The sequence below is a fragment of the Halichoeres trimaculatus genome, unplaced genomic scaffold, assembly GCF_033239565.1.
Source record: "Halichoeres trimaculatus isolate MK-OKI-2021-1 unplaced genomic scaffold, fHalTri1.1 fHalTri1_scaffold_3, whole genome shotgun sequence".
Taxonomy (NCBI): domain Eukaryota; kingdom Metazoa; phylum Chordata; class Actinopteri; order Labriformes; family Labridae; genus Halichoeres; species Halichoeres trimaculatus.
In genome coordinates this window covers 18,459,592-18,482,119 of record NW_027437181.1, presented here as the reverse complement: position 1 = coordinate 18,482,119, position 22,528 = coordinate 18,459,592, and the positions used below count along the sequence as shown (strand labels likewise).

The following is a 22,528-nucleotide window of genomic DNA, read 5'->3' as shown; positions in this document are numbered from 1 at the left end:
TTTATGCTGTGTTTTGAAATAAACCCAGCTATTCTCTTGAAATGAACAAATCTGCCCATGGGACTTTGGGGGGTCGGCTGAGTTGTCTTCATGATCATGTTTCTGAACTATGCTGAGCTAAAATAAACTTTTTTTACATGTGCTAAAAATACATCTTGTAGTAGGTTCTTTACTGGTGTTACATTCCCTGCACATATGGCTTCCATGAAGCTCAAGATTTCGACTACAGGATAGTTTTCAATATTTGTTAAATGACTCTTCCTGTCCTGCATGACTAGACATTTATGTGGTCCATCATGGTCATCTAAAAATATCTATCTCTAAATTGAACCATATGTGCTGCACATTGCATAACTACAAAGCAAATGAAACAAGGCGTGTTGGTGACAGCGGGGAGGCAGAGCTGAGGGATGGCAGTGGAGGGAGAGGTGCCACCTCAGCAGAGCTCTTCAAGACAGACTTAAACTTTGGCAGTAAATTGACTGACCCCAACCACTAAATAGTATTTGGATAACAGCACTATTATGGTCATTTTGTTGACAGTTTTGTTTATTGAATTCAACACGTCAACCATGAGTTAAGAAGATGGTTGAGGTCGAGGGGGGGTGGGTGTATGTTTGTGTGCCAAACCACACGGCTGCAGCAGCCGTCTCTGGATGTTTTGTCCGTTGCTCATCCTGCAGACCTGATAAGGCAGGAGGTCTGGGCAGGCAGCACGCCGCTGACCTCTTCACTTGGTTTTCCGTCTTTGTGTCTTCTTCCTGGCATGTGTCTCTACAACATGAATGGGAAAAGAACAAGGTAGTGGGAAGAGGATGATTGAAGAGCATAGTGTACTGAGCATCTGTTGTGAAGTTTTCCTGGCTGCATTGTCTTGGCTGTTGCTTTACATTCAGGCTCTGTCAACAAGATGTTGTTATTGTGTGCAAGTTCAGTAGATTATAGATACATATAGACTGTCTGTTGTAAGTTTCACTTTATGTAATAACTAGTTTGAGATTTGCTTTTGTCTGCAAGCCATATTTACTAATGCCTCCCAAGGAGGTTCAGGTTTTGGAGACACTTTTCTCAGCAGAATCTCATAAAAAAAAGTACAAAAGTGATTATCATGAAACTTGGTGGGAGGATGTTGCATGGGCCAAGGACAAATCCATTAAAGTTTGGTATGTAATCTCACAGGCAAGGAATGATATTGACCAAAATCACACTGGTTTCTATGACAAAAGTTTATGTTGTAGTAAGAGCAAACATAGAACAAAACATAAAAACAAATAAGAGGAATCACTTAGAAATTGATGCAGTGCTGAGACAATGGTGCTTTATAATGTCATGAATAAAATTCAAAATTGAACTTTTAAAGTGGCTTTTCTTAATTTGCTGAACTCTGTCCTTGGCAGACATCTCAGTGCAAACTAACACTAAAGTGTATGTTCTTGCTAGGGATGCACCGATACCTGTTGGTGGTATTGGTTATCAGTGCAACCGTGCCCCTGAAAGCAGGATCGGTTATTTGCGTGTACATATACATATATATACATATATATATATATATATATATATATATATGTGTGTGTATTTTTTTATTTTTTTATATTCTTTAATTATTATTATTATTATTATTATTATTATTATTATTATTATTATTATTATTATTTATGTTTTATAATTTTCTTTGAATGCAGAGACAATGGGTTTTGTTAGGAGAAAAAAAACAGAAAAAAGAGAACATTGTACATTTTGAATTTATATAATTGTATTTCATTTGATTGTGTCTTCAATAAAATATTTAAAAAAAAAAAAAAAAAAAAAAGCAGGATCGGTATCAGTGGGAAGAGATCCATGTTTTCTATCCTCCTAGCCAAACAGCTCTATGCTGTTTTCAAATAGTTCAGAGTTTAAATACAAACTTCAGTAATTCCATCTACTCATTTTTTTGCCTTTTACCCAAAACATTACCAGTCTTATCCCACAGTAGGGCATGCAGGTTATTATTTAACACTGGTATCCGATCGGTATTGGTATCAGTATCCATATCCGGACCAGAAAGGTTGGATCAGTGCATCCCTACTTTCTGCGTGTTTATTATTTAAAGTCAATGTCATAAGTTCATTCTTCTGTTCCTGAATGTTGTCAGACACACAGTGCAGTGTGGAAAGTGTTTTCGACTTTCTCTCATTTCACGAGGTCACTCCTGTCTATGCTGGGATCAAAGACGGCTTAGTCTTCGGACATTTTATTGCTGCTGGGATAAATGAAAACTTTATGCCTGATTTCATTCTGCTATAACAAATTATGCAACATGTTCCTTTTCAAAAAGATTTGCCGGATTGAGCTAGTTTGTGGTAACAGGAACTCTTTAAAGCTTTTATGACCCTTCAACTCATGTTTGCATGTCCCCAAGGAGCAGGCTCTTAAGTGTTGGGGTTATAATGGAAACACAGAAATGCCTGTTGAAGTCATGATTCAGCTGCATCATCCGTGAAGACAAAGCTGGATTGATTCACTCTGTCTCTTTATCCTGAGTCATCCTTGTAATGGCTGCTGCTCTGGTTATATCCGGCCTGTGCCGGCCTGACTCGGCCTTGATGTCACATCACACTGTAAGAATGCTGCCCTGTCCTAATCAGGCTAATCCTCTCTGCGTTGTTTTTTCTTTTTAATAGTGTTGCTCTTCGTACACTCTGCCGTGACAATGCTTAGCAGGTCAGACTGCAGCTCCAGTGTCAGTGTCTGGGTGGCTGGGTGGTTCAGCTGGGTAGGTGTCGTCATACCAGGCTGCAGCACATGATGTGATGTGGTGGGTTTAGCTCGAGGGCAGCAGTTTACTTAGCTTTGACATTAATACGCCAAGTGTGTCCCCAAGTTCCTTTGTCACTTGACTAAGGTCTAATTTAGGAATGGGAGATGTCCTTTCTCTCAGCTCTGTGTGTGTCTGCGTGTGTGTGTATTTGTGTAGTTCATATAGGCCAGTTTGAAACATGTTGACCTTTGCAACCGTTGGACTGCTGTGGAGTTTTGCGTCATGCTGAGTGTACAATACAGCTTGGGTTGGGTCTCATGCTGCGGTCAGGACTACACTTTTCACCCTTGACTCTACATCTTCTCAGGTGTCCACAGCCCATCCTTCCTGGGTGTCAACGGGTGTTTGTCTGCGAACACCTGATTTCTACAGATCACATTCTTTTGCAGCCTGACATCACGACAGGTTTTGATAAAACTGCTTTAAATAAATATCCTTCATTATATTCATTTACATCAGAAACAACACATCTTTATTCATTTTTCCTAATCCTGATGGGATTATCCCTAAAAATGTGACCCTTGTGTTTATATCCACGCGACATGCTGCACTTGGTGTTTGACTGCAAATCAAATCATTTCTCAATTTGGACATTTTAAGTATGTTTTCTCTGTTTACAAATGGTCGTGCGCAGTTCAATTTGACATGATAAACAACATTTTCAGAGTGCATCACAGCCCTTCAGGCGTTTCCTGGCTTTTGCATGAGTTGCAGAATATTTGGACAGGTTCTTAAATCACAAAAAAAGCACAAACAAAAAACAAACTCCAAGACTTTAATGTGTTGGATTCACAAAGAAATTAAATCACACTCACATAATTATGCATAACAACATAATCAGCCTCTGTAACAAAAATTAGGGTAGAAATACAAAAACATCTCGATCAACTCGTCTCTTAATGTTTTCTTTTTCTTTACTGTCAACTGTTCCGGTTCTAAACCTCTCATTTGATCCAGAAACATCAAAGCTGGACAATCATTCATATTTTTGTTAGACCGTCATAAATTGTACTAGAATGATGTCAGAAGTCTGTCTGGATGCCACGGCCTCTGAATCAAGTAAAGTTTACTAAACATTGAGCTCCCTCAAATGTCTTTGAAGCGACGCCAGCCCTCGAGTGTCTCTCTGCAGACCTAGCGGCGAGATAACGGCCCAAAGGAAACACTGATTTAAGATCAGGGAAGTCTATTCATGCTCCATCCCCCACGTGCTCTCTGCATCTCACACCTAGTCCCTCTCTTGCACATGCAGCCATGCCTACACACACATACACACACGCACACACACACACACGCAGGATGACTATCTTCCATGATCTTCTGAGCTATGCAGTCCCAAAGGTGTTTATCTCTGTTTTGACAACAATGAATGGCATACTTGGAATAGTTTAGGACACAATCACAATCATCTGCACTTGTCCTTGTGTATGCGCACACAAATATACACACTTGACTACAAAGCAGGTTCACCAGATTTCCTGCAAGCTATTGTATCTGCTGGACGATAGTGGCATCCTGGTCCTAACTTTTTTTTTTTGAGTTACTTTTTTTTTCCTGTTCTCCTACCTGTCCTCAGAGTGTTTCTTTCTCCTCCTCTGCCCCCTCTTCTTTTTTTTTAGCTGTGCTCATAGGTTTTTCTTTGGCTGTTCAAACATCTATTCATCTGTCCATCCATCAATCCATCCATCTGTTTTTGCCCTTACCCACCCTTCCTTTACCCAGACTCCTCTCTTCCTCCATGTGTCCAGTGATCCCTCTCGTAACCCCTGAGGAGCAGTCTAAACAGTGTTTTCAGAGCCAGGGCCGGTTGGGCCTCCAGCAAAAACAGAGAGAGACCAGACACAAACACTCCTCTCTTGGACTAAATGCCTGCCTGCCTTACATAGTTTGGCCCTCAGTTTTGTCTCACAAATAATGATCCCTCCACAGCAGATATCTGCACATTTCTCTTTGTTTGAGATAGTAGCATTCATTTCACTCTGTGAACCCACCAACCACAATGTGGTTTCATTTACTGCCTTGTTTAATTGGCATTTGTTTTAATTTCTTGGTGCACAGAGACAAATCCACTTTAAACCCAGTTGACTAATAAACCATGTATGTGTATTGAAACACCATATTAGAAAAAAAAAAACTGTTTTTCCACGCTTTGCAGATGTTTTTCATTTTGATTGGTTATGACTCACACTGTTAAAACCTGTTAGATATGCTTTTTGTTATGGTGACATTGTTTGTGGGTTTTACTGCCTGCAATTTGCTAAAAATATGCTCTGTGCTGTCATGCTTTGAAAATTTTTGATTTGCAAGATTCTTAAATCTCAAATTCTGAATAAATAGACTTTTTGCTCGGAAATGGGAAACAACATTTTGTTCCAGGGAATTACCATTCTCATGGAGATTCAAAACACTTCCAGATACAAGCCAGCTTCACTCTCCACCAATGAGATTAATGGAATTCAGACCATCAAAGTTTGAACACAACAATTTTAACTTTAAACATCAATCCAGTCACCTGTGTGATTGAAGTGAATGAAGTTTACATGTTGCTTCAACTTAGAGTGTTTCCATGAGTCTCGCTGAAGGTGTTTGCAGTAATTAACAGTCTAAGGGCCTGGCAGAGGTTTGGCTTGGCACCTTCCCTGATGACTCCCAATGAAAATAAATACAGAACATGCCACTTCCCGCTCTGCTGAGCTGATGTAATTGTTGCACAGAAGCAGGACATCCTGTCTACACTCTGTATGGGGCATTAGGGTTGGACTGGCAGCAATAATATGCTGATTCTCTGTCTGTTCGAGGTTTGAATGAGTACCCAGCAGGAAGACGCTGTAGGCATTAGGGCTGCACGATTATCGCAATCGCAATCGCAATGTCAGCACATGCAATTACGTAATCGCAAAAGAGGATATCGCAATCGCAATCGCAATGTCAGCACATGCAATTCAGATTTTTCACCATGATAACCAAGCAAATCTGTAGACTCATCATGACACAACCCTTTTTATCAAATCGCAAGCACAATCGCAATCGCAATATTTTCCACCTAACCGCAAATCGCACCTTTTCCCCAAATCGTGCAGCTCTAGTAGGCATTCATCTCCCTGATCTTTCAATATTCCTAAACCAAAATGCTGAAAATGTTCTCTCCGTAATAATTACAGCTTTGATGAGTAATGATGTAATGATCATTGTACATGAAAATCTTGAGTGCAGTCTGTCATGTTGATTTCATGTAGTGGTGATTTTTATTTTTGATCTTTTTAGTTCTGCCAACCTGGGGGTTGGAGGCTGTCTCGAGACAGGAAAGCACCCACCTTCTTCACAGTTGTGCTGACAGATATCGATTCAGACCGACACTACTGTTCCTGCCTCACTTTCTATGAAGCTGAGGTTAATCTGCAGGTAAAACACACACACACACACACACACACACACACACACACACACACACACACACACACACGATCTTTAACACTGTTCTTTTACATCTTTAATACATATCTGTGCTGCTTGAATTTGTGCAGTCACTCATCTCTTTTCAGTAAGAATTTGATCTTTCTCACTGTGAACTTCATAAGGTGAAGGCTCTCTGTCTTTAAGCTCTTTGCACACCAACAGCAATGCAAATAAATGGCACAAAACTGTGAAAAATTTATATTCAATTTCTGCAGCTATTCTCCAAACAATATCTTTGTAATCGTTGTCTTTGTAGTTTTTATGTCTTTTATCGTAAAGAACCAGGTGCTGGGTCACAAACACAATCAATGTTGAATGTTTTGGTATGTGACTTGTCAACAAGAAGCGTTTTGATTGGTCAGCGGTGTATTCGTCACAAGTAAGTAAGTAAGTAAACTTGATATAGTAAAGCACCTTTCAAAGAACGGAGTCACAAAGTGCTTCACAGAAGATATCAGATAAGATAAGATCATAACAACACACAAAAAACATCAACTTGAGAGGAATTTTTTTCTAACTCGGCCGTCCAGAGGATATTAAGATTGCGAGCTCCCCCAATAGGAGGCACAGCTGAGGGTCACGTGACTGACAGGCGCCCTATGGCTGTACGTGAAGCCCTTGCCACTACCAATACAGCCGCTATAGCCAATGTGCTTCATTTTCCGTTTCAGAAACAGACGGGTGACATCGTCGAGACTACGTCCATGTTTTATACAGTCTATGATATTAACCCGTCTTGTCAGCATTTAGCTGCAGGAAGTTGTGAGCCATACAGTCCTTAATGGCGCTCAAACATTTAGGGAAGACAATCAGTTTGTCTGTGTCCTCAGGCTTAAATGACACATACAGCTGTATATCATCTGCATAAAAATGATAAGAAACACCTTTGAATTTGCTAATAATGTGGCACAGAGGAAGCAAATATAAAGCAAATAAAATAGGGCCCAAGTCAGAACCCTGAGGAACACCACAGGAAAGATCAGCAAATTCTGACACGAACGGACCAACTGATACGGAGAAACTCCTGCCCGACAGATGGGAGGAAAACCAATCCAGGGCAATCTGTGAGACACCCACCCACTGCCTCAGCCGCTCAGGATACAGTGATCCACTGTATCAAAGGCAGAGCTGAGGTCCAACAGCAACAAAACAGAGCATTCACCAACATCTGAAGACATCAAAATATCATTGGAAACTTTCAGAAGAGTGGTTTGTTGATTGTCACATTGGTGTTAGTTGCAGGTTTGTACGATAGTTTGTTACCTGACAGTGTTGAAAATTATGATGACCCAGTACATATTTCTTATTCCAGATCTCAGTATCCAGAATACTTCCAGGATGTGGATCGTACTTTTACATCTGTCAGAAATTATTGTGACCTTGTCTTGTGTTGTTTTGCAAATCAATCCAATTATCGTAGTTATATACACATATAGTGAAACCAGCCGTATCTCACAATGATAAAGAATCCTTTAAAAAACTTCTGGATCCAGACGGTGATCTGGATCACTGCCAAAATTTAATCACTTCTTCTTTATCCCATTTGAACATTTCCGGAAAAATTTCATCAAGATCCTTTCGTAACTTTTTGAGTTATGTTGTCCACAGACAAACAGACGGACAAACTCTCCCAGAAACATAACCTCCTTGGTGGAGGTAATAATTTTTTGGACTGTAATAATAAGTATAAGGTCATTTATACCCTCATGTGTCTCTTAAAGCTATTACAGCCCTTTGGGATATTTTGATTTTGCGACATCACAGCTCTCACTTTCTGCTTTTTAATTAAGTCTTATTGTTTTTCCTTTTTTCAATCTCTGGCACGTGTAGTCTGTCGTGTGTGATCTCCTAGAATTTAAAGCATCAGGGGAACACAAAGGCATGCCTAATAAATTTTGTGTTGGCAGACGGATGTTGTTTCACAGCAGAAGATGAACCTTCACTCCCCTTCAGCACCTTTCATTTGATTTACTCACGTATACAAAAACTGTTTGATTGCACATAAGCCACAACCACGCCACATAAATAATGCACGATAACAGATATAGTAATGAGTTTTCTTGTTAGTTTCCCCTCCTGCCAAAAGCCCAAAGCATACCAAAGAAATTGTTTCACTGTGTTTGACTGTGTTAGAGGCCTTAAATGACTCCTGTCACACAGCCCCCACTGATTGCACATTACCCCCACATGTGGCAGGGGTTTATCTATCGCATACCTCCTAGATCAGCACAACAAGTTCAAAGGAAGTTTGAGATTGGGATTTTTCCGAGAAATATGTGCCAGCTTAGTCATAGTCATATTATAAGAATAAACAAGGTAACAGTTCACCATTTACTCATTACTGAAGCATTTTCAGCTTGTTGTGCGAATCGCTGATCACACAAACATTCCCGTTTGCACAACATGGCACATTTTTGCGTGTTTGTTCACAAGCTCCTAAGGAATGAAGACTGGAGGGCACACTGTCACATAAAAGGAAGAAAATAACCCAAAATAGCTCGGTTGTTAAATGTTTAAGGCTTTCTTTGAGGGAGCTTTTATTCACAGTGTGCTGGTAAGTGGATGGTGAAGTCCTGCTGTGAACACTGTGAGCGAGACAGACTGGTATATCATCCTCATACTGAATTGACTTGTTACTCATCCTTAGTCTGTTGTTCTTCCTTCCTCATTGGTAGGGAATCAAGTGGTCAACACAACAGATCTGAGTTTGTGGCTACTTAATTTTAAGTTTGTCTTTGTTATCTCCACCAAGGAGGTTATGTTTTTGGGAGAGTTTGTCTGTTTGTTTGTTTGTTGTCTGTGGACAACATAACTCAAAAAGTTACAAACGGATCTTGATTAAATTTTCAGGAAATGTTCAAAATGGGATAAGGAAGAAGTGATCAAATTTTGGAGGTGATCCGTGTCACTGTCTGGATCCAGGAATTTTCTAAAGGATTCTTTATCATTGTGAGATACGGCTGGTTTCACTATATGTGTATATAACTCCATGATAAATGGTTGGTTTGCTTTGCAAAACAATACAAGACAAGGTCACGATAATTTCTGACAGATGTAAAAGAAAGATCCACATCCTGGCAATATTCTGGATACTAAGATCCAGAATTTGAAATATGTACTGGGTTATCATAATTTTCAACACTGTCAGGTAACAAATTATCGTACAAACCTGCAACTAACACCAAATTGTAGCAGACAGTCTGCTGAAAGGGAGTATAACATTAAAGTAGGACTAAAGAATTGGGTAAGAATCACAATATGCTTGGTTGAGGTCTGTGCTCTCTGAGTGCTTTTCTAGTGTACTGCCAAGATTGGTAGCACAAGGCAAGCAATTAGTGGGTACTAGAGCTTCATTTTTCACACATCCTCCACATTAAGTGTCAGTGTTCACATTAAATAACACGTTTGGTCCAGTTGTTGAATCATATTTCTTAGTTTTATGAGTAAGTTAAGGGATGCAGTGTTTCCTACAGAATGATGCTATACCTGAGGTGTTATTTTGCCTGCATTTGTCCAATCTTTTTACACTGCACATCAGCAGCACATTTTATGGAGGCATCCGGATAACACAAAAATCTTGATGTTCTGTTATCACAACAGGGGATTTGCTTGTGTCCCAGTGCAGAACAAAATCAGAGGCAACCAGCTTAATGAGAGGGTTCATACCTAAAGAGAAACAATGCGGCTCAGTCAGTGCATAAACAGGAGGGACGTCTTGAAGGATCTCTGTCTCTCTGTTCACCTGTAAAACATGAGTCAGAGCAGCAGGTTGTCTGAATCATTGATCACAGATTGTACTGTTATACAGGAGGAAGAAAAAAACAAAACAAAACAATATGGTCATTAACTAACACACACAGGAAACCGCTCCGTCATCATCCCTTTCATGGAAAAAAAAAACATTACATCCAAAGAAAAGTTCTTTCTCCGGTCCCCTAAATTGTGCTGGCACCCAGTATTATTTCCTCCTACTGTCACAGAAGTTTGTGTCCTGCTTTCAAGAAGAGAATTAATCAGACTTGTTGTGAAAGAGACCCTGGTTCAAAGAAACTTTGCTCAATATCGTTGTCAGGCAGCAACACCTAAAATGTACTTGTACTTCTTAGTTAACTTCCTCCTTCCAGGGAAAAATATATTTGTGCTTTTAAAAGTAACAAGTTGAGAGAAGAAAGATGAACGTTGTCTAAAATTGCTTTCGGTTCTGTATTCCAGAAGGGCACATGGATGCTTTGTGTGGATAGCATACTGTATCCCCATCAAAACAACAGTGTAGCTTTTTCATCATTCCTGTGTTAATTATTATATTCTGCTATATTCGGCTTTGTCCAGACATCATCTTACTTAAAAATAAACCCACATTCCTGGAATCCTCTGAAGAGCCTCCTGAAACGTGAGGGTGTTTTAAATCTGACGTCCTTATCTGCTCAGTTGGATTCCAGAGAGAGTCCAGACAGGCGTCAGAGGAATGTATTTTGTCTAATAATTGAACCAAATCCTAAGAATAATGGTGAAATGTGACCTCCATCTGAATGGGTTATTTTTGATCCCTTACAGCAGGGTTAGAAGATACTGAAGCACTTATGGCATGTTTTCACTGCCTGGAGAAATATACCAGAAAATGATAAAGGCTTTAGTAGGAATGAGAGTGCCGGTGTACTGATAGAGCTCAGGGATCCAGGATGGAGACAATTAGAACCATACTCAGGCTGCAGCTTGTAGGACAAGCTTGTTCTGATTTGGAAAATGTAGATAACATGTCTGATTAGAACAAAAACTACTTCCAGTGAACTTATGGTCCTGACTTTTGCTACCATGCTGAATTTAATCCTGATCCCCTTTCATTGAACAGAAGAATGTTTATGCTTCACTGCAGTCAGCTGATTTTTAATAAGCATCGTTCTTTTTTTGTTACATGAATTACTCCAATTAAAATCTTCAGATTGTGAAAACACTCATGTTTTGTTTTAAGATTTGTTTGTGCATATGCACACCCAGCTTGTAATGACCAGCGTAATTTGGAAGTGATTTATTGTGATTAATGATACAAAGTACTGTCTCAGTGTTTGGGTCACGTAATTGTAAATGACACATCTGTCCAAATACAGTTAACCACACATTATGAAGTCATAAGAATCTTTGCTAGAGCCACTAAGGCCTGTGGTGTTTTGAATTAGCCGTCTTGCTGTGATGTATGGCTCCTCTTGGGCTGCTTTCATATCTTTTCTGAGGAATCTGACTCTTTGGATTTTTTTCCCTCTTTGTAAACAAGAACTTTTATCAACCTCATCGTAATTTTAGAAAAATTCTGTTGTGTTTATAAAATGGCTCCAGTGGGGTGAGCAGCAATGTTGCACGGGGACAGATTGGGAAAGGAGATAATTGATAGACAAAACTATGCGTCTCTTACAATAAGACAAATGAGGATTTATACGATACTTTGGGGATTAAAGCTGTGACTCTGTCTGACACAATAGTTCCTTATGAGCTATTTTTCAAGGTTAAACTTATCACTTCTTCCAATTTTTAGCCTGTTTTTGATGCTTCTCTGAAGTGGAAATGGTTGAATGGTGTGTAAGCTGCAAAGTGTATCTGCATGCTAATTCATCAAACATGAACACAGCATGCATTACTCAGAAATATACATTACCACTGAACACTCTTTGAAGTTTTAGTACATCTGTGGACTATCTGAATAACACATGCAAGGTGTAAGAGATACGCTTAATGCACAGGATGTATTCACAAGCTGAAATAGGAGCTCAGCCATGTAGATATGCTCCACTGAACAGTTTAAGTATGCAGTCCGTGGCACTGTGTTGAACTCAGCTGAAATAGCTTCTTTCTTTGTCTGTTTCAGGGATCAAAGAATATTGAGGCTGATGGAGATGAAGATGAGGAGGAAGAGGAGGATGGCCTGATCCAGCCAGCTCAAGTGTTTGCACCAAAAAGTCTCATTCTCGTGTCCAGGTTGGATTACCCCGAAATATTCCGGGTAATAAAACAGCTCATGACCTTGTTTGAAAAATATTTTGTCTGTCTTGTACAGGAGAAATACTCTGGATTTTTGTCCAATCAGTGCTTTCATCTCGCAGCTCTGAGATGTTAATCTGCCTTTTACTGTCTGTAAAACAGGCTACATGCAGGCTTTAGAGTAAGCCTGCATGTACCTCAGCAACGTGTAGGAAACACTGAAGAATAAAACCTGTTATCTTTTCATTCCAGATGAGTTTCATCACAGTTTTCAACGGCTGTCAGCTTTGTTATTCGTGTTAAGGACAACTTCTGTGACTCATAATTTTCTGTTGAAAGCCCAGATATGATTGTTTAAAGATAGCACTGTTGCACTCCTCATATTTCACATTTTGTTCTTCCAGGGCTGCTTGGGCCTGATCTACACTGTGTACATCGATAGCCTGAGTTTCCCTTTGGAGAGTCTGGTGGCCAACCTCTTTACATTCCAGGTTCCTGTTGCTGGTGGATCGCAGGTGAGTCCTTTCTGATGCAAAGCATATCCAGAGTCAGCTCTGCCAGTTGACCTGTTCCCCACATATCCACTCCAGACAGGGGGCTAGAAAGGGTGAAAGCCAGTCCTGTTCCACTGTCAGCCACTGATTGTTTGTGGAGATGACGGCTGGCGCTCAGTAGTGCAGCTACAAAAATGATTTATGTCAACTGTGCAGCCAATCAGGAATGTCGCCCTCCGATGTTTCCAAAGATTGTTGTCCAGCCACAGGCAGTAATTTCCTAATACATATTCATCATTGTTTTTCCATAGTGTTATTCAGAGCAGAATACCTCAGACTTAAACAAGAGCAGGGCTCTTAAACAGTTTATAACAGTTCAGGGAAAATAGTTTGAAAATGTCAGTGCATTAAGTTTCCCTATGACTTGGAGAAAGAGCATCTTGTTTGCTCCAGTAAGAGGCCAAATGTCAGAAGTTAAAGCTATAAATGCAGTGAATCATGCAATAAATGACTCGGTGCAATAAAACCCAGAGCAGAATGTGCCATGATCATGTTGGAAAACTTCTGTACATCTTTGACTGAGAGGTCCCCATCAATTAGCTCAAGTTAAGATTTAGTTTTAAACAGTGGGAAATGTGCTTAAAGAGGAAGGAATTTAGTTTGTTCCCCAGCTAGACGCCACCAAAAATCCCAAGTCATATAACCTGCCTTTAGGCACAACCTCAGCAGTGGAACAGACTCATTTGTCAAAATAGCACAGGGGTATGTGAAGAATTGTATGAATGGAGACACTGAAATGCCTTTGATTTTTCACTTGACTGAAGAAATGTATCTGAATATTAAAGGCTACTACCACCCTCTTATCCTGCAAGCAGACTCACAGTTGAAATCAGTTGTATATCTCAAGACATGCCCTGTGGGGCCAGTTTACTTACTTACTTATTCTACAAGAACTCTTTAAATTACTGTCATACAGCTCCATCTATAACTTATATAGAATACTTTATAATACTTGATCTGCACTTGTTATTTTTTCTGAACATCTAGTGGAGATTTTTCTGCTTCACAACAGGTAAACTGATTAAAATGGATAAGTCAGCCCGGCAGCTGTGTAGCACTGGCCAGCATGTGTCATCATTATTTGTTACAGCCTGCTCCTGGCTATAAATCTTAAAAGATGACTGTCTGTTGCAGAGGTGCTTTGCTCTGTAGACCTTGTGGCAGAAAGAAAGACTATTTTTTGACCCTCTCTGCTCTCTCTTTGCAGAAGCTCTTCAGCCTGGGAGCAGGAGATCGGCAGCTCATCCAGACACCTCTTAACGACACGCTGCCCGTCACATGCAAAAGTGTGGCTTTGCTTTTCCAGCAGCTGGGTGGGTCCACACTCTTTGATATCCGCAAACTAGTAATCATGAGACCGGAGTAGTCTCACTGAGTCACACTGTCTCACACTTGTTGGTGACTTACTGAAAACCTTCCTTTTCCTGCTGTTGTGTCATGTCTCAGATAATCTCTTGAATTAACAATAGTTTAACGCTGCAGGTTTTCAGGTTTACAAAATATCCCATTGAGGTCTAAGATATTCTGTAGACTAACTATTACTATTGTGTTAGATAAAGCAGCTTATTGTGTGTGACACATCTTACTTTCATTCAGTCCTTAATTTGTAAAGGCAGACTACTACTTTACTTATCACATGGAGGAAATCTTAATCTCTGTTAGACTTTAACAACCACTGACCTTTGCAGTGGTCCATTCAAGTTTTGGATTAATTCTACAAAAAAAAAGTATGTGAGGCAGGATTATCTAATTTTGCTTTGTCCCCCACAACGTGTCTTTGATTTGCTCTGGGCTGAAACGGGCACATGATGAAGATTTGATGCAGTGTGCTGATTTCACGTGTTTGCTTATTATGTATGAACTGTATATGGTTTACATTCGAAGTACAGGTTTTAAGAAACGTGACTTCTACATTGAGTAGTTAAACAATGCATTATGGGTCAGTTTCTTAATCCTTTGAAAAATATGTTTTATTTTTTTTACATTGAAGTCAATCTTAAAGAGTTAGCCTTATTTATTTTATCCTGCTCCAGGCATGCATCTGTAGGATATGAGAGAGGAGTTTATGATTATTCACCTGATATTTGATTTGTAATGGAAAGTTGGCCTCATTTAGCCTCATTTGATTAGAAGAACATGCTTCAAAACATGAGCTGATTTTGTTTCCCGAGTGTATTAACACCATCCTCTGTTTGTTTGGATACACCGATGATCACGCACATGGGGGGTATTTGCACGATACACATGTGATCAGGGTTATGTGGAAGTCAAGCATTTGTAGCCAATCTGGATACACAAAACAAAACCACCCAGCCACCCTGTCAGCCTTCATAAACCTCTTTACATTAATCAGTACAGTAGGTTTGAGCTCACATGTGTACTTACAGTGCTGCTTTCTACAAAGAATTAGTGTGTCTTAGAAAGGGGCTCAACACATGGCTTTATTGAGAAGTTGGGTAAGAGTTATAAAGAGGAGAGGCTGAAGATAAATTTATGGTTGAATTGCTGAAGATCACTGTGGGATGTGAAACCTAACATCATACAGTGTGTGTAGATTTGGGGCAGGTGAGATGAAGCAGAGGTCTAACAGTTTTAGTTCCCTTTTTCCCCCCATCATGGACTTTACAGCAGTTAGTTTAATTATTTTCAAATATAATTTTAAAATTTAGATTTTTTGCTTCAGTTCTTTTATTTGAATAGGATAGACAGGGGACAGAGTGGACAACAAGGATGGAGTGGGGAGTGACATGCAGCAAGGGAGCTGCTGGCTGCAATAGACCCCAAGTGTTTGAAAAGGCCACTGTCCTTAAGCTGCACCCATGGCACCTTTCTGCTTTTACAGTTGATTCCTGGCTTTCCATGCTTACCTATTCATGCTTTGCTACGTGTCATTTGCCTGCTCTATTTTCTGCTGGCAAAGTCCAAAATCGCTAATCTTTGGAAGTGTATTTGTCCAGTTTCAAGTCAAAATGCAACTACTTTAAATCACATTGTCTCAGGAAGTCACAAATATAGCTATTGTACAAGATAATAATCTAAAGAATGAAGCCCAAATTGCTCAGACGGTGCCAAAGTGTCTGCTAACAAAAGCACAAGTTGCTCGAAACTTATAAAGAATATTTTGCTTGCTCTTTTGAAAATTCAACAAATGACCTTGCTTATATTTAAGTTTTTGAAGTGTAGGCTTTTTCTTTTACTTAGCCAAACTAACTGCTCATCATGTTTTGTGGCAAAGCAATGCTAATGCCAGTGTTATCAATCTTATTTTTTAGCTGATCTTTGATTTATGACGTTAAAGATGTGGTGCAAAATATAATGTAAGGTTAGTAGACATTCTAGATCATTTAAGACAAAGATGGGCTGCCTTGTGTCTATTGGTTTCATGATGGTGTAGTTACAAGTAGTAGATTGGTGTAAATATTGGTGTAAATATTGGCTTTGTTCTTAATGCCTCTTTAAGTTTTAACAAGGTGTCTGATGTGAAGTATAGTAAAACTGTGTACAGGGATGTGAGACTACAAGAAAAAAAAGCCCTGTCGTGATGTCCTTGGCCCGTAAAAAACGATTGTATGACTTGCCTTCGTGTCCACCTGCCTGTGTAGACTTCTTCAAAGCTCTCATGGCGTACATGAGGCATACCCTGCATGCTGGTATGAAGCTAAATGTTAATACTAATATGATCAGCTTCTCGTCACATCATTAAGTCCTCCTCATGCGGGGTTGGCCAGTAGTTGTACCGACAGATAGGCACGTCGGCATATCTATCTGTGTGCACAGGTCACCCAAGTCACCAGTGAGGAATGTGTGTATAACAGTCTCTCTCCGCAGGAAGCACATCCCCCGGGGCAAGATAAAACAACCACCATGACGACTGATGTTTGTTGTTTGTTGCCTTTGTCACTCATGTCGTCTGGAGCTGTGGGTGTGTTGTTTAGATCTCAGAAGAGTGTAAATGAGAAACCTGTTCATCAGGTGATGAATGGAGGAGTTCTACTTACAAATAATGTTGATGTAATACGAAGACTCTCTTTGGCCTGTTTACGCTCAAATCTCGTATTTTGTCAAGGCTTGTGTAATGTTTCCTGTTTATCGCTGAAGTGCTTCTCTCAGACAAACATCCAGACCCAGCACCCCTAGTGGCGCGTCTGCCAGTGTTCCCTCCTTTGCTTTATCACTCTAACGTGTGATGAATTGGTCTGTATGTTGCTTGATGGGAAACAATAACAGGAAACTTAGAATTCTTCCTGATTGTCACATTGGAATTTGAAATATTATTTTTACTGAACACGAGTGTAATTTCCTTCCGTGTTTATCAACAGAGTTTTCTGAAAGAGTTTTTTTCATTGTTGAACAAAAACTGCCCGTGTTTAATAGTGAAGTGATTTTTCATTCATATCTATTGGATAGTCTGAAGCAGGTCACTAGTTTTAGATACTTTTCTGACTTTAATCACTGCAATTGTTGACTCTTCAGAGCTTTTATTTTATGATTAAATGAACCAGTTGTTACTAAACACACCAAGTGTCTCTTATCTCAATATCAGTTTGGTATATTTACCTACATAAACATACTGATCTTGTGAGTAAAAATGATCAACTATGATTGGGAAAAATGTTTCAAAGAGATTAAGAACAGACACCATTCAGTCTTTTTGATGCCATTGAGGCTGACACTGAATACTGTCAATTTAAACTGGGTCTAAACTGAGATCAGCACATGGTCATCACTTAGTAGCTAATAAACCATTGACATAAGATGACAAAGATTGTCTTGACCCCACAGCAAATCAAACCAAAATCACATAAAGACTGTGTTGATGGTGTTTGCTTTGAACCAAAGTAATCAGTATTGACTCTGTTGTGGACACGAAACAGAACCCCCAAATGAGTATGGTGTGCTCTAATCTGTGTACACAAATAGCCCTGAATGTTTGATGGATGTTCTGGAACAATGTGTCCGCCACATTCCAACAAATACCTCATTCATTGCATTCTCTGTTCTTCTGTCTTCCAGGAATCCAAAATGTTCTAAGCCTGTTTTGCGCAGTCCTGACGGAACATAAGGTTTTGTTTCATTCCACCAGTTACCAGAGGCTCGGAGAGGCGTGCCGTGCCCTGGAAGCCCTCATGTTCCCCCTAAAATATAGGTTAGTGTTCGCCTGACCCCAGCTTTGGGACAAACTCTTATGTGAATCTTCACAAACACTTTATCGAGTGATTCGACTGATGGCTAACAGTGGGCCCCAATGGTATTAAGCTTTAGGCAAAAAAAAAAACCCTGGTATTAACTTGTTCAGTATTTTTCTTCCAAAAGCAACTGTTACTGCAGCTAACTAAAGTTTTAACTCATTATCTTTCCAGACTAAACTTTTCATGGTGTTTTGCCATTTGATAGACAGTCATGAACTTATTTCCCTTCTGGGAGGAAATGTGAGCAATATTAAGAGTCTGATAAACTTATCTGAAGACAAGTTATTATTTCTCCCATGTTGGATTTTTTTAAATTCAACCATTCTAAAATAAATGTTGATCAGGGAGTGTACTGTTTTGTTTGGAAGAATATTTGAAGAAAGAAGAAAAAAAATCTCAACATTCAAGGACAACAAATTCATCACTTTGGGGGTTTTAATTTTTGTACATTATTCAACAAAAGATTTCACAATGTCTCTTTTAACAAAGCTGATTTTGTTTGTATTGCACATTGTATTTGATTAAAGTTGTCAAAGTAACATCCTGATTTTGGTTAGTCAGTCGCAGGACAAAACGTACTGTGCCAGAGAAGTAATACAAATTGATTGCACTGAGGCATCATACATCACTGATTATAAAACTGTCAACAGCAGCTTTTTAGAAATGATACAGAAATGGCACCAATTTTTTAATTTATTTCCCTGAAAGCACATTATCTGTGTTCAATTTGCTAGCATAAATGCTCTGATATGTAGAGAATACAGACGTGCTTATGTACATTTAGACTGTTAAGTATGAGTTAGCCCTTCTCTAAATGTCCTAACACGGTGAGAAAGCCAGTTCTCGAAGAGAAAAACTCAACATTTACATCATACAAATAATCTACAGCTGTAGAGAGACACAAACAGAAAGAGGGAGCAAGTCAAACTGTATAGGCAGTAGGGTGCAGGGTGATCACATTGATGTGGGCTGGGTTTCAAATGAATGCCTTTTCAAAGAAATAGGGGAGTGGGAAAGACAAAGTTAAGTAGAGTAATGACCTATATGAATTGAGTGGTTAGTCAAGTTAGTGCAGTGCTTTGCAGATTATTTATGTCCTTTCCTAATAATGTGTTAATCAGGATTGATTCATCACAAAGTTTTTAATTAGATAATTGTTTCAATGGCTATGCAGTACAAAGCAGAAGTCAACTCAAAAAGCTCTACATGGAAAGAAATAAGTGGTAAATATTGATGAAAGAAACACGTTTTTGTGAATACACTTCACTTTGAAATTTCCAAGTTTATCTTTTTGTTTAAGAGAGGTAATGGTGAAACCTTCTGTCTATTTTTGGCTTCACTTGCATCATGATTGACTTTCTTCTTCAGTATGCTGTGTTTACATAACCTGTGGAAGCAGCAGTGTTGTAAATCAGCTTTGAAGTAATTCTGACCTTTCCTAACATGCAGCCCAAGTGTCTGAAAGACAATGATGAAAATATAAAAAGTTGTCCGAGTGATGTCATCACAAAATTTATTACATTTTGGGAGGGCCAGGTGCAGTGTCTATTTTTGTCTTATCACTGAACTGATGACCACTTCCAGCTCTTTATGAGGAAGGCTTTTGGTTTTGTTCTTTTTGGCATCATTTCACATATTTTATGCGTTTAATGTCAGAATCTTGTCTTATTTTTAGTTATCCATACATCCCAATCCTTCCTTCACGGCTCCTGGAGGTGTTGAGCTCACCTACTCCCTTCATCATCGGAGTGCACTCCATGTTTCAGAATGAAATCCAGGATCTGGTGAGTTCACATCCCCCACACACCTCCAGAACTCTCTGCAGAAAATCCCAATCACAAAATGTTAAATGCACACAAACACCTGTGAATCATTGATTAACAACAGCCTTTGACTGATAAAGCATTGTGTCATTCAAGGATAGTCAGAGAAAGATTTAATTTAACAAGCACCTTGTTTCTGGAGGTCTTTACTCATGAACATTAAGTTATCTGCCCTTTAGCAAGAAGTTTGTGTAGCTGGTTTTGACTGAACTTCTCCAGGCGTGCGTGTTGTTTACACAGTGCTCTCTCCAGCTGTAATCCAAGCACCTGACCTGTCAGTGTTTCATGTGTGTTCTGCAGTTGGATGTTATTATTGCCGACCTGGATGGAGGAACAATAAAGATCCCTGAGTGTATCCACTTGTCTGTGCTTCCTGAACCTGTGTTACACCAAACTCAAACTGCCTTGTCTCTGGTAAGCACAAACATGCACTTACACATTCTGGTGCAACTATGATAAAATGATGACTGTTTAGATTGGCTGATCAGCTTTCTTGACTGCTTTCTAATATTTTAATTACACTTTCTCTTTCTTGCATCAAAGCATAAAATATGTTATATGAAAAATAAAGTTTCCTTAGTAGAAAAAAATGATGCAATGGAAAAGGGTTGGACGGCCAGAGCAACTTGTTTGGTTTCTGATTCGCAATGTTTTTTTTTTTTAAGAGAAGTACCTGTGGCCTTTACAGGCAATTTCTACCAAAGCATTGATTTGAATTGAATATCAAACACATCATCACAAACACATTTGTAGTCAGCTGATAAAAATGAATTGTTTTGCTTAATTTCAAAGTCTCATGTCAAACCACCAGTGTAGATTTGGGCTTCAGTTGCTCAGAAAATTAATAACTTTAAAATCTATGTGTTCTTGACAGGTTTTGCACCCTGATCTGGAGATAGCAGACAATGCATTCCCTCCGCCTCGCACTGCCCCCTCTAACCTAAAATTGTTGGTAAGTCATCCACATGATAACATCCCCTCCATTTTGAATGCTTCTCTGTAACTCATTGTTAGGATTGACATCCTCATCCTCCCACATGAGGAAACAGTGATTGCCTTGATCAGAACAAGTTTCTTATAGGTCAGAGAGTGTCGGTGCCAGCTGACTGTATCAGTACCCTTCAAGCTAAATAAACTTGTCTGTTGCATAGTTAACTTATCAGACTACTCTTGTGGCGAAGCTGCTTAATGAATCATGTTGTGGTATGCATGTGTTTGTTTCTTTTTAGGACAAGGAGGTGAGGGCTGTCTTTCTCAGGCTGTTTGCACAACTCTTCCAGGGCTACAGGTCTTGCCTGCAGCTCATTCGCATCCATTCTGAACCTGTTATTCACTTTCACAAGGTAAGATAACCACATAATGGAATTTCCAGTGGTGAAATAAAAAAACTTGCAAACCTCTTTCTCAAATATGTGACCTGAGATTAAACTCTTTTTAGCAATTGTTGAGCACATTGTTGTGATAATACCAAGAATGTTTCAGCCAGAGTCCAGCAGAGAGGGTGGAATTACATGCAAAGACCCGATAGATAAACCTGTCATGAGTGTATAAAGTGTGTGCCTGTAAACACAGTGTGCATGTCGTTTTAAATGTGTTGCAGAAGACTCTATCCTTTTGTTTATGCAAGCTTCGGACACAATCCCGTAACCTTGGGCAAAGCCCGGCAATGAGCCATGTGAAACGCATTAGGTTTACATTTTTGTTTTGTGCCGGGGATTTTGTTTGTGCGTGTCTGTGGTGTCTCCGTGGTAACTCTTCATCCTGCACATCATCCCCAAAGTACCCCACATGGATCACATTATCAAAGAAACACTCCTCTTATTTGCTTGGAATTGCTTGGAGAAGGCTTTAGTGAACTGTGGTTCATCTCTTTCACCCGCAAGCCCAAATAATTATGCTAAAGAAAATTAAATTTGTTTGCATGTAGCCATCTTTTACTAGATTTATTTCTATTTTCATCCATCAATTAAACATGCCAGTCTGAGGCTCACTCGTAAAGATTTTATTGTGAAGTTTTGTAATCTCCTTTTCTAAACGCTGCTGAATATTTATCATATAAACAAGATTACATTGCTCCCATCTGTGCAGGATTGTAACCATTCTCATTCTGACAATATCCAGACTGCCTTCCTGGGCCAGCGAGGCCTCATCGAGAACGATTTTCTGACCAAGGTTTTGGATGGCATGGCCTTCGCTGGCTTTGTCTCAGAGAGAGGTCCGCCTTACAGAGCCTGCGATCTCTTTGATGAGGTACTGTTTCATGATGCTTTCCTTACAGTAGAATTATCATGCCCAGTTTTTTGCCTCAAGTTAAAAAGTTCATCCCCAAACTGCCCCATAATGCATGTAATAAGCTTGCATCAGGAATGCCTGACTTTGCTGAGGAACACCATGTTATCAGTTCAAATGTTTTCTACTAGATCAGAGGTCCCCAAACCTTTTCAGGCCCCGCACTCCCTTTCACCTCCCAACTTAACTGACACACCCCTAATGCCCAAAACATAAAAAAAGAAAAGGCGTAGTCTTTAGAGCCGCATATACAGTATCAAGTTTGATAAAAAAGGCTACTGTTAACACAGAACAGAATGTGCAATAATGGGCCTAATGATCTCTCACATTAGAAACAGTGGGGGAAATAACCGTAAGTAACAATATGATAATGACATTAATAATATTTGAAAGTCAAGTATCCAATCCAGTCCAATCCACTTTGTTTGTATAGCACATTTAAACAAC

The 22,528-nt window shown here is 39.5% G+C and overlaps 1 protein-coding gene across 4 annotated transcripts in view; it reads left to right on the top strand.

The window, feature by feature from the left end:
- Positions 1-22,528, top strand: part of sbf2 (SET binding factor 2) — a 92,701-nt gene that overhangs the window by 28,397 nt on the left and 41,776 nt on the right. For all 4 annotated transcript variants that reach the window (XM_074665869.1, XM_074665868.1, XM_074665867.1 and 1 more), the window contains exons 3-12: positions 6,065-6,202; positions 12,114-12,248; positions 12,631-12,741; positions 13,988-14,093; positions 17,794-17,926; positions 19,645-19,753; positions 20,093-20,206; positions 20,667-20,744; positions 21,022-21,135; positions 21,914-22,042. In XM_074665869.1, the coding sequence (XP_074521970.1) occupies positions 6,065-6,202; positions 12,114-12,248; positions 12,631-12,741; positions 13,988-14,093; positions 17,794-17,926; positions 19,645-19,753; positions 20,093-20,206; positions 20,667-20,744; positions 21,022-21,135; positions 21,914-22,042 (1,167 nt within the window). The remainder of the gene's footprint in view (positions 1-6,064; positions 6,203-12,113; positions 12,249-12,630; positions 12,742-13,987; positions 14,094-17,793; positions 17,927-19,644; positions 19,754-20,092; positions 20,207-20,666; positions 20,745-21,021; positions 21,136-21,913; positions 22,043-22,528) is intronic.